This window comes from Sminthopsis crassicaudata, chromosome 5 (assembly GCF_048593235.1).
Source record: "Sminthopsis crassicaudata isolate SCR6 chromosome 5, ASM4859323v1, whole genome shotgun sequence".
Lineage (NCBI taxonomy): Eukaryota > Metazoa > Chordata > Mammalia > Dasyuromorphia > Dasyuridae > Sminthopsis > Sminthopsis crassicaudata.
The window spans coordinates 301,926,400-301,939,580 of NC_133621.1; the positions used below are offsets into that span (position 1 = coordinate 301,926,400).

The 13,181-nt window shown below is 56.0% G+C and overlaps 1 protein-coding gene across 1 annotated transcript; it reads right to left on the reverse strand.

Annotated features, from left to right (window-relative positions):
- Positions 1 to 251: 251 nt before the first annotated feature.
- Positions 252 to 9,123, reverse strand: POLR3H (RNA polymerase III subunit H). Its single transcript, XM_074271824.1, has 7 exons — positions 9,034 to 9,123; positions 7,488 to 7,612; positions 6,620 to 6,716; positions 2,740 to 2,826; positions 2,471 to 2,534; positions 1,553 to 1,754; positions 252 to 939 (listed from the first exon to the last, which is right to left on the reverse strand). Exons 2-7 carry the CDS (start codon positions 7,596 to 7,598, stop codon positions 886 to 888), a joined length of 615 nt encoding a protein of 204 aa, XP_074127925.1. The 5' UTR covers positions 7,599 to 7,612; positions 9,034 to 9,123; the 3' UTR covers positions 252 to 885.
- Between the last annotated feature and the right edge of the window lie 4,058 nt (positions 9,124 to 13,181).

Genomic DNA, 13,181 nt, shown 5'->3' on the forward strand with positions numbered 1-13,181 from the left:
CAGTCTGTGACAGCAAAGGACCAAACCCTCAATCCACTAGCACCTGGGGCCTGTTCCCAAGGCTGGGGCATGCTGCCTTTGCTTTGTCCTAAGTTCATGCCAAGAGGAGGGGGCCAAAGACTGGCACTGAGGGGAGGAGAGCACTCATATTCGGGGCTGCATGCCCAACCCTTACGCAGCACCAGTTCTGCCCCCAAATATCCCCAGAAAGACCTCAGCGGTTGTCACTGCCAAGGAAGGCACCAGCCCAATTTTTACCAGCAATAGCAGTTTTATTCTGGGGGTGGGCACGATGAGGGGCTCATGGGAGTCTCCTCACCACCCACCCCATTGGCTGTACTCTGGCCCTGGTGAGCTCACACCCAGCAGGCTCCAGGGATGGCCCCAAACAGCAAGGGAAGTCCCTGGCGACAGTGCAGCTTCCAGAAAGCAGGGTGGTGGCCACCCTTTGCTTGGAGGGGGCGGGTTGACTGGCGTCTCCACGTGGCAGTAAGTAGAGTCAGTCTTCGGCTTGGTGACTGACCAATCTAACCATCACGGCCAAAGCCCAAAGAAAGGTGGCAGCCACTGGGGGCCGGCGACTCAGATGGGGGCACCTGGGCCCAGCTGCCAACATACGGGGTTTCCGAGCTGGGAGGCAGGGGCTCCTGGATCCAGTCCAGCTCGTGAGAACGGAGGCCCAGAGACAGGAAGGGACATGCCCAAAGTCACAGAGTCAGAAAGCCGGGTCAGAGCCGCCACCCTTCCCTGGAGTCTGATAGGCTTCCCGCCTGCTCCTGGCTCCTGGGCACGTGGCTCCAGGCGGGCTGAGGCCAGCATACTGGTCCCTCTGTCCTTCTTGCACTCGGGCCCAGGCCACTGGCCCAGGGGGTTCTCTGACCACCACTAGCTGCTTGTCCACCACGAGAGAAGCCCCAGGCCTGGCTCACTGATAGATCCCTGCAGGGGAAGAGAAAGGAGACTTTCAGCAGTCACTGGGCCAACTCAGGCCCTCTTCTCCAGGGCCCTACTAGCAGCCCAGCCTCCCACAGGTACAGGGTGCCCAGCTCCGGGCTGTCTTTGGGCAGGCTCCTGACTGGCATCCTCACTGACCCTGCGAGACTGGCAGTGGGCCTGGGGAGCCAAGGCAGGAACACGGCTAGGGCCCCTGGAGCTTCTAAGTAACTCCCCCCCCCCCAATCAGCTCTCTCCCAAGCCAGACACCCGGGGCACATGCTGCCCCCGACCTTGGAGCGGCCTCCAGGCTGCTCCCTTCAGAGCCCGTTATGCCCTGGCATTCCCAGGCCCCCTGAGTACATCTGGGAACTCTGCCAGCCCCCTTTCTCTTTTCTCATGAGAATGGGCCCAGACTCCCCCTTGCAGGGCCAGGAACGGTTGCCCAACCTCCCTGTGAGAAGGTGTTCAAGGGCAAGTGGCTCGGCCCTCCTTGAAGAAGTGCCTTGGTCCTTTATGTGGGGGTGAACCCAGCTTTGCCCCCCTCCCTCACTCCCCTGGCCCTGCTCCCCTCTCCCTGTCCCCCCACTCCCCCAGTCTCCCAGCCCCCTGCTCTCACCCCAAGGGTATACGGGGCCTCCTTCCTGGGGGCCTCTTCGCTGGGCGTGGAAGCCGCGGCAGAGCTGGGCCCCGTGGGCGATGTGTCGACAAAGCTCTCGTCCACCACCCGGAAGCGGATCTCCTCCCCGGTGTCCATATAGAGGTCGTGGGCCCCCTCTTCTGTCTCGTATTCCCACACCCACACCTGCTCTGCCTCATCGCTGATTAGGTACAAAGGTTAAGGAGCTCACCTGCAGCAAGCAGCCTGCCCTCACCCTCCCTGGCCACCCCTTTTACCAAGGCATCCAGGCTCAAGGACCCGGCCTCGGCTTTCCAGGGGGCCAGATCCAACAGGCCACGCCATGAGCCAAGGGTTAAAGTGCTTCCCCAAATGTAAAAGCGAGACCTTGGGAGTCAGCGAATGTCCAAGCTCAAGGCAAGCTTGGAGGTCTCCGCCTTCCAAACCTCTCATTTACAGGTGGGGGGAAATTGACCCTCGGAAATGCCCGAGCTGCCCAAAGTCATCTAAGTCAGCAGTGGCAGAGAAGCTACTTGCCATGCCCGCCATACAGTGCTATTCCTTGGCAGCCACTACCAGAGCTTCCCTCCTGCTGCTCAGCTTGTGGGAGGCTCAGCTGGCACCGCAGAGGGAGGGCTGCTCCCAGTCAGGGCTCTCAAACCCACCTGTACCCTCAGAGTTATGGGAGGACCTCCCCATAGAGATATTGCTAATGTGGGTTCCAGCCCCCCCCCCATCAGAAAGTCTACCCGACCCCAGCAGAGCACCTTCTCACGGGCCCCAGAAAAGGCGACCAGGTTGGACTGGGCAACGCTCCCGAACCCTGGAGGGGCAGCAGAATCCCTGTGGCCGTGCCGCCCCCCAGTGACAGTCCCTGGCCCCCTTCAGAGAGGCACTAGCAAAGTGCAGAAAGGATACAACTTGGCGGGCTGCTGCAAAGATTCTGGGGGGATGAGGATGTCATCAAAGAATCCTAAAGAGACTGAAAGGAAAAGGGGACTTGGGAAAGGCCTCCAAGTGCCAGCAGTGCCCACCTGCCCCCAGCTCTGGCACAACCCTCCCCCCCCCAGTCCTCCCTTTGTGGAAGGAGTGACCCAGACCCACCTCTAGGTCAAAATGGCTGCTCCGGCCCCCCCGAACCTGAGCTCTAGCCACAACTGTCCTGAGTGGTCCCAGGGGCTGCTTACCATGAACCCCATCTGGGCTGCAGCCTTTGATCACGCCGATCAGAATCTCGTCCAGAAAGGGGTGGAACACCACATAGCGGAAATGGACTGCAAAGAAACAGTCAGCCTCGCGCCGTGTAACTCTGGGCATCCGCTCCTCCGTCTCCTGATCATCTCTGTCAATCTGTCCCTCTCCCCTTATGTCCATCCACCTGTCAGTCTGTCTTTTCCCTCCTCCCATCTGTCTATCCCTCCCTCTCCTGTATATCTCTTGTCAATCTGTCCCTTTCCATTTATGTCCATCTTCCCATCTGTCCATCATCCCTCCCTCCTCCCGTCCCTGCCAACATCACAAAGGACAGACTGCTGCCCGTAGCCAAGGGTTTTCCCCTCCGCCATTGGCTGAGGCCTCCAACTTCCGGCCCAACTCTGACAGGAAGAGAACCCCTGACCACATGAGACCCAGCCTCCAGAGAACACGCAGTTGCCCTGAATAAGTCACAATGTCTCAGTTTCTGAGAAGGCAGAGACCTTGAAGGGCAGCTGGGGGACAATGACCCAGCATCCCATCTATCAGAGCCCCAACGAAGGGCTGTATGGTCGGAGACCTCCAGGGACGGGGAACTCACTACCTGCCAGCCCATCTCACTTCTGGACCGCTCTGATTTTTAGGAAGTCTTTCCTATCATTGAGCTGAACTGAAGTCTCTTAGCTGAGCCACTCAATCTACTCTGTCCACTTTCCATTGTCCATTGGATGGAGAGACCCAAGAGCCACAGACCGCCTGCCTGGTCCCCCGCTGCAGCAGGGCTGCCCTTCCGCTCCCCCGTTTGAGGTGTCTGGGGCACGGTGCTGGCTTTAGGAGGACCAAGCCCCCTTAGAACCCGGCTGCTTAGAGAAGGTACAAGACCCTGCTGGGGAAAAAGGGTCAGATTACTCTCCTCTGTGCCGACCTGGAAGGCAGATTTGGCTCAAAAAGAAGTCCTCCCCTAACAGAGATGGCCCAGAGTTTGCTTCAGCAGGGAGTGAGCCCCCTGTCACTCAAGGTGCCCAAATAAGACACAGAATTGTCCTGGCCCCTGGAAGCTTAGCGGAGGCCCCCCAGGGAGCCAGGGCACCTCCGTCGGGCTGGGGAAGCTGCGACACCTTCCCAGAGTCGTTTTTAAAAGCAGACCAAGACATGAAGCAGCACGAAGGAGACCAATTCTCTGGAAATACAGCTGCCAAATACTGGGAAAACTAGACCATGGAACCTGGACCAAGAGCCGGCAACCCAAGGGCCATCGACACCGTCCCCGACAGATGGTCACGCAGCCTCCGCACGGACACTTAAGTTCGTTTTCGGACCCTTCCCACCCAAGCAAAGCTGCTCCTTTTCCTGAATCGATCTGGATTTGAAATTTGAGTTCCCTGCGCTGCCGCTCTCTCCCACCAGGTTCCTGAGGTCCTAGGCTCTGGAACCTCCTCCCAGCCTGTCGGGGCCCCTCCCCCCCATAAAGTGGGTCACTGGAGGCCAGTCTCCACTGGGATCTTCCCCACCAAAGTTGGGCCTTCGTCCAGGCCATCTCTTTTAGAATCTGGAAAGGGCAGAAGCAGCTCAAGAGGAGTTGGGTTAAAAAAAAAATTCCTTTAGACTGGCCAGTGTGCCTAAGGCCAGCTCTGACCTGGAAAGGGAGGCCTGGAGAACTGCCAGGGCTGGGAGGGTGGGGGGCGGGAGAGGAGGGAGGGTTCCCTTAATCTCCTTGTCCTCCGCAGCCAGTGCCCTCCCCTGCTCCCCTCAATACCGCCTTCAAACAGTGACCCCCAGACCCCTGTCCGAAGGGAGATGAGTCTGAAGCGATATGAACTGAAGGGAGCCGAGACACGTAGGCCCAAGTGCCTCCAACCACGCCAAGGGAAAGGTCCCAAAGGGGTGAGGAAACGTGCCCATCCCCCTTCTTCGGTGGGGGCTTCTGGGTGCAGAGGCCTGCATTGTCCTGTCAGACAAGGTTAACGGGCCGCTGAGTTTGGCGGGACCGCCCTTTCCCCCTCTTCCCACACTGGGTTACAAGCAGTGGCTCTTTGGACAGAGAGAGGAGAGAATATATTCTGAAACGAAGGCCAAGTTTTAAAAAGCTAGGAATAAAAATGTTTGTGACAAGGACGTGCTCAGCACCCTCCCGTAAGAGGCTGGGGCTGGCAGAGGGGCGGGCAGGGCAGCCATGGCCATTGAGCCCCTGTGTGGGGAGCCCCTCATCATTAAGCAGGAAGCGCTTTCCGCTGCCACAATGGGAAGGCTTATGTTGCTGGGGAGAGGGCATTTACCTCCCAGGGAGCAGAGGAGATGCGAGGCTTGGGAAAGAGGGCACACAGAGGGCATTCACTCACAAGATGGAAAAATCCTCCGGCCCCCTGCGGCCTGGGAACTGGGAGGGCCGGAAAAGCGCCGGGCACGCGGAGCCCGCCCTGCTGCTCAGGGGCCCTTTGGCGGGGCCACTCCCATGCCAGCTTCAGATACTAAGTCTCTGGCAGCCTGGGGGAAGGACCCCAAAGCAGAGATCAGAGGGAGGCAAGCCCCAAAGAACAGGGCAGGCAGAGATGAACCCCAAAATAGAGGTCATAGGGAAGTGAACCCCAAGGAAGTAGGCAGGGAGAGGTGAACCCCAAAGAACTGGCAGGAGGAAGCAAACCCTAAAGCACAGTAGACCCCAAAGCAGAGGTCAGAGAGAAGTAAACCTCAAAGAATCGGATAGGGAGAAGTGAACCCCAAAGCAGAAATCAAAGGGAGATGAACCCCAAAGAATTGGGCAGGGGAAGCAGACCCTAAAGTACAAAGTAGGGGGGTGGACCCCAAAGCAGAGGTCAGGGAGTTAAATCCCAAAACAGATCAGAGAGGTGAACCCCAAAGAATAAGGCAGAGGAAGTAGACCCTAAAACACATGTTAAGAGATGGTGGATCCCAAAGCACACATCAAGGGGGAAGTGAACCCTAAAGTACAAGGTTGGGGGAGGCGTGCCCCAAAGCAGGGAGTTAATGAGACTGTCTAAGAATCCTCCACAAGAGGGAGGCACCCCGGAAAGCACAGGGGACAAGGTTCAGTGCTCCCCAAGCAAAGCAGTTTCTTGGACCTTGGACTCCTATGGAGGAGCTAGGAGGAAGCTCCTAGTACCCGACTCTGCCCGCGGCTGCCATGCCAGCTCAGCTGTAAATTATGGGGTTATTCTCCTCGCCCTCACTGCCCAGACCCCAGGCCTAAGTGAGCACTGGGGCACTGTGTGCGTGACCGGGCCCTCAGGACAGCGGGGGCCCCGTGCTGGAGAGCGGGAGGCTCAGCTGGTCCAGGCCCAGATCCCGGGTGGCGTCAGCAGGAGCACCTCTTCCCAGCCAGCGTGGCAGGGAGAGCCCCAGATCAGGGAGGAGGCCCCTCTGGGAGCTGGGGGAGCAGGAAGTCAGAGGTCTGTCTGGGGAGAGCAGCCCCGAGAAGGCCCGGTGTTAGGCGGCCCTGGGGAAAGCCGGAAAAGACAGGGGAACGAGCTGGAAACGGGGGGGACGCTCTCTCTCTCGCTCACCTTTCTTTATAAAAAGGGGGCTCCCTGTGTGTGTGTGTATCTGTGTGCATGGGGGTGGGGCTGGCTCACCCCCAGAAATCCCCAAGCTATAAAAACCCAAAACAGTGGAAGAAGGGCCCCTGCGGGATCTTGGAGAGGCCTGAGGCCATCCGCCTTCCTGTCCAGAGGAGGGGATCCCCAAAACCAGGACGGGAGGGGATGGGGGGCCTGTCCCAGGTCCAATGCCCAAGGCCCGTCCTGAGGGCACAGCTGCAGACAAGGTGTCGGGAGTCTGGGCTGGGGATCCCGGGAGGGAATGTCCAACAACCGGGGCCCCAGCCTGGGCCAGGACGAGGGGAATGGGGATGCCCACCTTTGGTATGGGACGCGCCGTCCCCTGGGAACACGTAGGCGTCCTCTAACTTGGTGATGTCATACAGGCAGATGCAGAGCCCCACGTTGTACACGACCTGCGGAGGAACGCTGACTCAGCCATCGGGGCACACAGGCCGCACGCCTTGGGGCCGGGCCCTCTGCCAGGGGCTGGGCCCAGAGAGGGCCAAGGGGCTGGGCCAGGAGAGGGCCGAGGGGTTGGGCCCGGAGAGGGCCTCAGGAGCACAAAGACAAGGAGGAGTCTGGTCGGCCCTTGCTCCCTCCCCAGTTCAGGCGGCCACTGCTCCTCACCTGCCTCCAGCCTCTCCTATTCCATGCCTGCCTTCACTTGGTCAGCTGCCAAGGGCTGCACTCCAGCCTGACAATGACACTCTCCTGCTCAACAAACTGCCAGGCTCCCTATTCTCTGAGATCCAGCAGAGCCCTCGGCCAATTTCCAGCTTCTCTGTGCCACCCTCCTTGTGGTCCCTCACAGAATGGGCACCCCGAGTCTGAAAGGCTCCTTTCCCTGCTTCCTCCAGAACCCCCTTTCCGGCCCCCTCCTGCAAGTTCCTGCCCTCTCGGAAGGCCTTCCATGTGTCTCGCTCGGACAGCCTTTTGAGAGCAGGGATGGGCCTTCCCCTGTCTCCCCAGCACTCAGTACCAGAGCTCGCACACAGTAGGTGCATACTAGATGCTTGCTGACTGACAGATGGTTCGTGCCCTTGAGGAGCTTTCATTCTCTGAACATAAAACAGGACGTCCAGAGACGCACAAAGCCAATGCAGACAGTCTGGGAGGGAGCTGAGCCACACGACCACCTGGCCACGGAGGGAGCCACAAAGCCTCAGAACCAGCCTGGGCCTCACCTTGTTGGCCAGCTTCTTGTTGAGCTCCTCCGCGATGGAATCATTGAGCTTCCTTTCGAACTGCCATGGCGGGATCCGCACCGTGTCCACCATCTCCACCAGGACGAACATCCTGGAGCCAGGCCCTGGAAGAGAAGAGTCCCGAGGGGAGGCGGGTGAGACCCCAGGCCGGGCTCAGGGAGAAATAAGAGCCTTATGTGGCTGCCCCTGGAGCCCTGCTTCTCCCAGGGTCCCAGAACCCCCTGCTGCTCCCAGGGTCCCAGAACCCCCTGCTGCTCCCAGGGTCCCAGAACCCCCTGCTGCTCCCAGGGTCCCAGAATCCTCTGCTGCTCCCAAGGCCCCCAGAACCCCCTGCTGCTCCCAGGGTCCCAGAATCCTCTGCTGCTCCCAAGGCCCCCAGAACCCCCCGCTGCTCCCAGGGTCCCAGAACCCCCCGGGCTCCCAAGGTCCCAGAACCCCCTGCTGCTCCCATGGTCCCAGAATCCTTTGCTGCTTCCAGGGTCCCAGAACCCCCTGCTGCTCCCAGGGTCCCAGAACCCCCTGCTGCTCCCAGGGTCCCAGAACCCCCTGCTGCTCCCAGGGTCCCAGAACCCCCTGCTGCTCCCAGGGTCCCAGAACCCCCTACTGCTCCCAGGGCCCCAGAACCCCCTGCTGCTCCCATGGTCCCAGAATCCTCTGCTGCTCCCACAGTCCCAGAACCCCCTGATGCTCCCAGGGTCCCAGAATCCTCTGCTGCTCCCAAGGCCCCCAGAACCCCCCACTGCTCCCAGGGTCCCAGAACCCCCCGGGCTCCCAAGGTCTCAGAACCCCCTGCTGCTCCCATGGTCCCAGAATCCTCTGCTGCTCCCACAGTCCCAGAACCCCCTGCTGCTCCCAAGGCCCCCAGAACCCCCTGCTGCTCCCAGGGTCCCAGAACCCCCTGCTGCTCCCAGGGTCCCAGAATCCTCTGCTGCTCCCAGGGTCCCAGAACCCCCTGCTGCTCCCAGGGTCCCAGAATCCTCTGCTGCTCCCAGGGTCCCAGAACCTCCTGCTGCTCCCAGGGTCCCAGAATCCTCTGCTGCTCCCACAGTCCTAGAATCCTCTGCTGCCCCCAAGGTCCCAAGATAGGATGAAGTATCATCTAGTCCAACCTCCTCCTTTTACAGATGGGGAAACTGAGCCCCAGGAGTCAAATGGTTTTACAAGGCCACGGCACTCAGTAACAGAACTAGAACTAGAGATGGAGAGGCTGGGGGGGAGGGGATCATCTATCGCAGTCCCCTCCTTTCACAGATCAGGAAACTGACACGGGGATAAGTGATTCGGCCAAGGTCACACAGCAAGTCAGCAGTGGAAGACCACAGATGGGGGGTGGGGCCGTGCAGCTAGTCCAAGCTCCTTTTACAGACGGGGAAACTGAGCCCCGGAAGCCGGCAGGGCCCGGCCCAAGGCGGGACAAGTTTAACGGGGTCACAGTGGGGACGCTGGGCCTGGGCTGGCCCTTGGGCCCAATCCTCTCTACAAATGGGGAAACGGAGCGCGCCCCGCGACCCCACACGTCACGCACCAGCAGCCACGCGCCCAGGCCAGCCTCCACTGCCGTCGCCGCCGTCACCGCCGTCGCCGCCGCCGCCACACGCTGTCTCCAGGAAACAAGATCACTTCTGGAAGTCGGACCAATCAGAGCAGGCTCAGCCTCTCTTTCCCGCCCCTCAACTTCCGCCACTTACTCTCGGCGTCCGAGAAAGGAAGGGAGCATGCTCAGACTCCTCCCCTTCCAGAAGTTCCCCTCCCTCTAGACCACGCCTCTATCTGCCCCTAGTCCTCATTGCCCTCAGGCTCCTCCCCCTTCCCGCCCATCTTCCCTCTGCCACTCCATCCGTCAGCATCTTTAAGCGCCCCCTAGGTGCCCCGCCTGGTGCTAAGTGCTGGGAGAGGGCCTTCCAGCCTGAAACTGACTCGAGTGTCACTTGGGAGTTACTGTGGGCAAATGAGTGAAGCAGGAACGGCGCTCGATGATGCTGGAGACCCCTGGAGGCTGCTTTTGCGCTCCCCCTTTTTTTCCTTTTTTTTAAATATAAATGTTATTGATATATTTTGTTTTACTTTGCAGACTTCCCATCTTATTCCTGTTCCCCTCTCAAAACCATCCTTTATTAAAAAAAAAAAAAATTAAATTAAGAAAAAAGAGAAAGAAAAGGAAAAAAAACACTAAGTTTTCTCTCTGTATTCATAAATGATTTTTAAAATACTAACAATATAGGCAACCGTCCACAGCAGCGTCTCCTCCCCACCTCTGCAAAGAAAGATTTATTCTGGCATTTTTTTTTTTTTTGGAAGGGAGAGGACAAGCATTTATTAAGCACCTACAGTGTGCAGGCACTGTCCTCTGCTTTCTCCTGAAGAAGGCAGGAAATGACCTCACCCTCCCACCCAAACCTCACCGCTTCGGGCCTGGCTGGCCTTGGCCTTCCGCTGGGTGAGAGTCTCTGGTTCACAGCCTCAGCCACGCTCTCGGACTTGACCTTTTATAACTTTTAGTGCTTCAGGCAAAACAAGCATGTCCCTGGGAGCGGCCAGACCGAGTGCCGGCGTCCAGAAGCTTTGCGGCAGGAGGCCATGGGTGTCCCCAGGACACCGCCCCCCCAGCAGTGGACGGAACTACTGGAAGACCATCAAGGAGTTCGTTGGCCTGGCAAAGAATTGCAAGATGAGCGGATGCCCATCAGTTGGAGAATGGCTGGATGAGTCAGGGTGTATGGAAATAATGGAATATTATGGTTCTGGAAGAGACAGCCAGCAGGATGATTTCAGAGAGGCCTGGAGAGATTTACATGGACTGGCGCTGAGTGAAGGGAGCAGAAGCAGAAAACTTGATGATCAACTGGGAAAGACGCGGCCCTTCTCAGTGCTTCAGTGGTCCGAGGCAATCCCGATAAGCCTCGGATAGAAAACGCCCTCCGCCTCCAGAAAGGGAATGTAAATGAACACAAGCCACATGCACTCTTTTTTTTTTCCACTCAAGGTTTTTCCCTTTTGTTCTGATTTTTCTCTCCCAACATGATTTATAAAGAAATGTGTATTTTAAAAGTTATATATGTATAACCAGAAAAAAATAAAACAAGGAGTCCCTTGGCCAACCCTAAAACTGAAGGACTGGAGCAAGGGAGCAGAAGTTCCTCAACTTGAACTTGCCCTATTTAGTCCAGGAGAAGATGCAGGAGCTGGAACCAAGAAACCCTGAGGCACAAGACCACCAGGAGGAGGAGAGCAGTGCCTTTAACTGTCCTGTGAGTTCTGTGGGCTGTGCGGGGTCTAGGAGAAGAGGGACAACTTTCTAGCAACCAAAGGTTCTTTGCTTACTTGGGGAGCTTCAGCTCTACGGTGGTACAGTAAGGCTAAGGGATTGCAGAGGCTTCTGGGAAAGATGCGGTTGATAAAGCAAAGGTTGATAGAGCAAGGCTAAGTTCTTTCCATTCTCTGAGAGAAAGGTGAAGGGAGGCTCAGCCAATCAACGAGCATTGATTATGTGCTTACTGTATGTCAAGGGATGCTAAGTGCTGGGGATACAAAGAAAGGCAAAGCCATTCCAACCTTTGAAAAGCTCATATCTGAATAACATGAAAATAACTAATCCTCTGCATTTTTTGGATCAGGTTAAATGGAGTGTGTCCTGTGTTCAGCAGAGGTCCAGAAGGGTCATCTTCAGGTACTTTTCACTCTCACCCTAACATACCCAGCTGAGGGCTTTGGAGGGAGGATTTTTGCCCTTGGGGAGCTGGGAAATTTGCTAGATATCAGATATGGAGCTTTGGGGGGATAGACATAATCTCTTTATATATTAAGTATAGGATTTGGGGCCAGCACGGTAGTAATGATGGAGGAAGATTGGTGGGTGGAGGAGGGTAGATAGGATGCATTCCATCTGCCTCACTTGGCATTTGTTGCTCAGACCTCCCTTTCCTCCATCCCGCACCTGCTCTGGGTATCCTGGTGTACCGAAGGATTCTGGATCCGGACTTAAGATCCAAATCCCATCTCTTTAGCTGGGTGAGCTTGTCTTGAATCATCCTGGGTCCCAATTTACCCATCTGTAAAAAGAACATTGGGTTGAATGACCTGCAGCCCCGAGTCTTGGGATCCCGTGGCACAGCTTCAAAGGGTTGGCGTCTCCTACTCCCACTTCCTCCTCCCGCCCTCCACTTTCCTCCCTATATTCTCATACCTTAAAGAGAAATCTGGCCCAACGGGTTTGGAGCTGCCTTAAAGTGACTCAGGATATTTGAGTGAGCTTTGGGGTGTTTGTTTAGCATTATCCTAGAAAGGTACTGGTGGGGGAAGAGGACAGGTAGAATAGGAAGGGCAAGACACGGGCCAGAATCAAGGTCAGAAACAATAGGGGACAAAAAAAATCAGAATATCATGAAATGCTAAATTATTTGGTTCACCATGAGTAGAGAACTTGGGACCTGAGCTGGACCACGAAGGAGGAGGAGGGTTTGGAGATGGGGAGGACATCCTGGATGACTGAGTAGCACGATGGGGATCACAAGAGCCTCAGAATCATTTTAGATCGCCTATGTAAGGGCTTTGCAAGCCTCCAAGAGCTATGCTATTATAATTGTGAAATCATTATTGTTGTTATTATTATTAGTGAAAGACAACATGGTATCTGACCAGAAGGACAAATGATGTCTTAGTTATTATTAAACTCGTCAATACCTTGAGTTCTTGGTTAATGCCCCCGAATTTCAGGGGCAACGTTTCCTTTCCTGCTACTTTGTCACCCTTCCTGCTTTTTCTCACCCCCGCCCTGGATAGCTCCCTTCTTCATGAATTTGAAGGCCATGTTCTGAACCAGGCCTAGTTCACGTTTACCCAAGGACTCGGGTCAGGAAGAAAAGGAGACACTGGCCGGCCATTTAATAAACAAAAAAAGAAGTTTAATTAGTGAGAGGAGACTCTGCAAGGACACAGCACACTATGGTAGACTTAGCTCGTCTCAGCAACATAGCGAGCCAAGAGAATTGCAATAGACTTGAGATGGAAAATGCCATTCGCATCCAGAGACAGAACTATGGAGACCGAATGAGGATCCAGGCATATTATGTTCACCTTTTTTGTTCACTTGCTTTTTCTTTATCATGATTTTTCTCTTTTGTTCTGGTTTTCCTTTCATAGCACGACAAATACAGAAATATATTTAAAATAATTGTCCATGTATAACCTATATCAGATTGCTTGCGGTCTTGGGGAGGGAGGAGGTAAGGGAGGGAGAAAAAAAATTTAGAATACAAAAAATGAATATTGAAAACTATCTTTCCATATAACTGGAAAAATAAAATAGTATTGAGAAAAGAAAGAGAATGGGGTCTGGGAGAAAGATCTGAAATTTAGTTTCTGTTCCCCCCTCTCCGGGCTCAGTTTGTCCATGTGGGAAGCAATGGAGTCAGTGAGCTTTGGGAGGGCCTTGGGACTCCATCCCTCATCCAACATACTCTGGTGATCTTGCAGAAATCACCTCCCTTCGTTGGACCTCAGTTTCCTCATCTGTATAATGAGGGGTAGGCTACTGTGACCTCCAAGCTTCCTCGTAGTTCTCGTGCTCTGGAGAAGGAGGAGGAGTGGACGAAATGGCTCTTCCAGCTCTGTTGAATCCCATGAATCTGTGACCTGGACTTAGCAGAGAGACTGGCTTTTCAAGTACGGCTCATT

What these genes read in the sequence shown, in the direction of transcription:
- POLR3H (XM_074271824.1), bottom strand. Translation starts at nt 7,598, where the DNA reads ATGTTCGTCCTGGTGGAGATGGTGGACACGGTGCGGATCCCGCCATGG. An exon ending in ACAAGAAGCTGGCCAACAAG is followed by an intron (nt 6,717 to 7,487) that starts GTGAGGCCCAGG and finishes GTTCCTCCGCAG; the next exon opens with GTCGTGTACAACGTGGGGCT. An exon ending in CGGCGCGTCCCATACCAAAG is followed by an intron (nt 2,827 to 6,619) that starts GTGGGCATCCCC and finishes GTTTCTTTGCAG; the next exon opens with TCCATTTCCGCTATGTGGTG.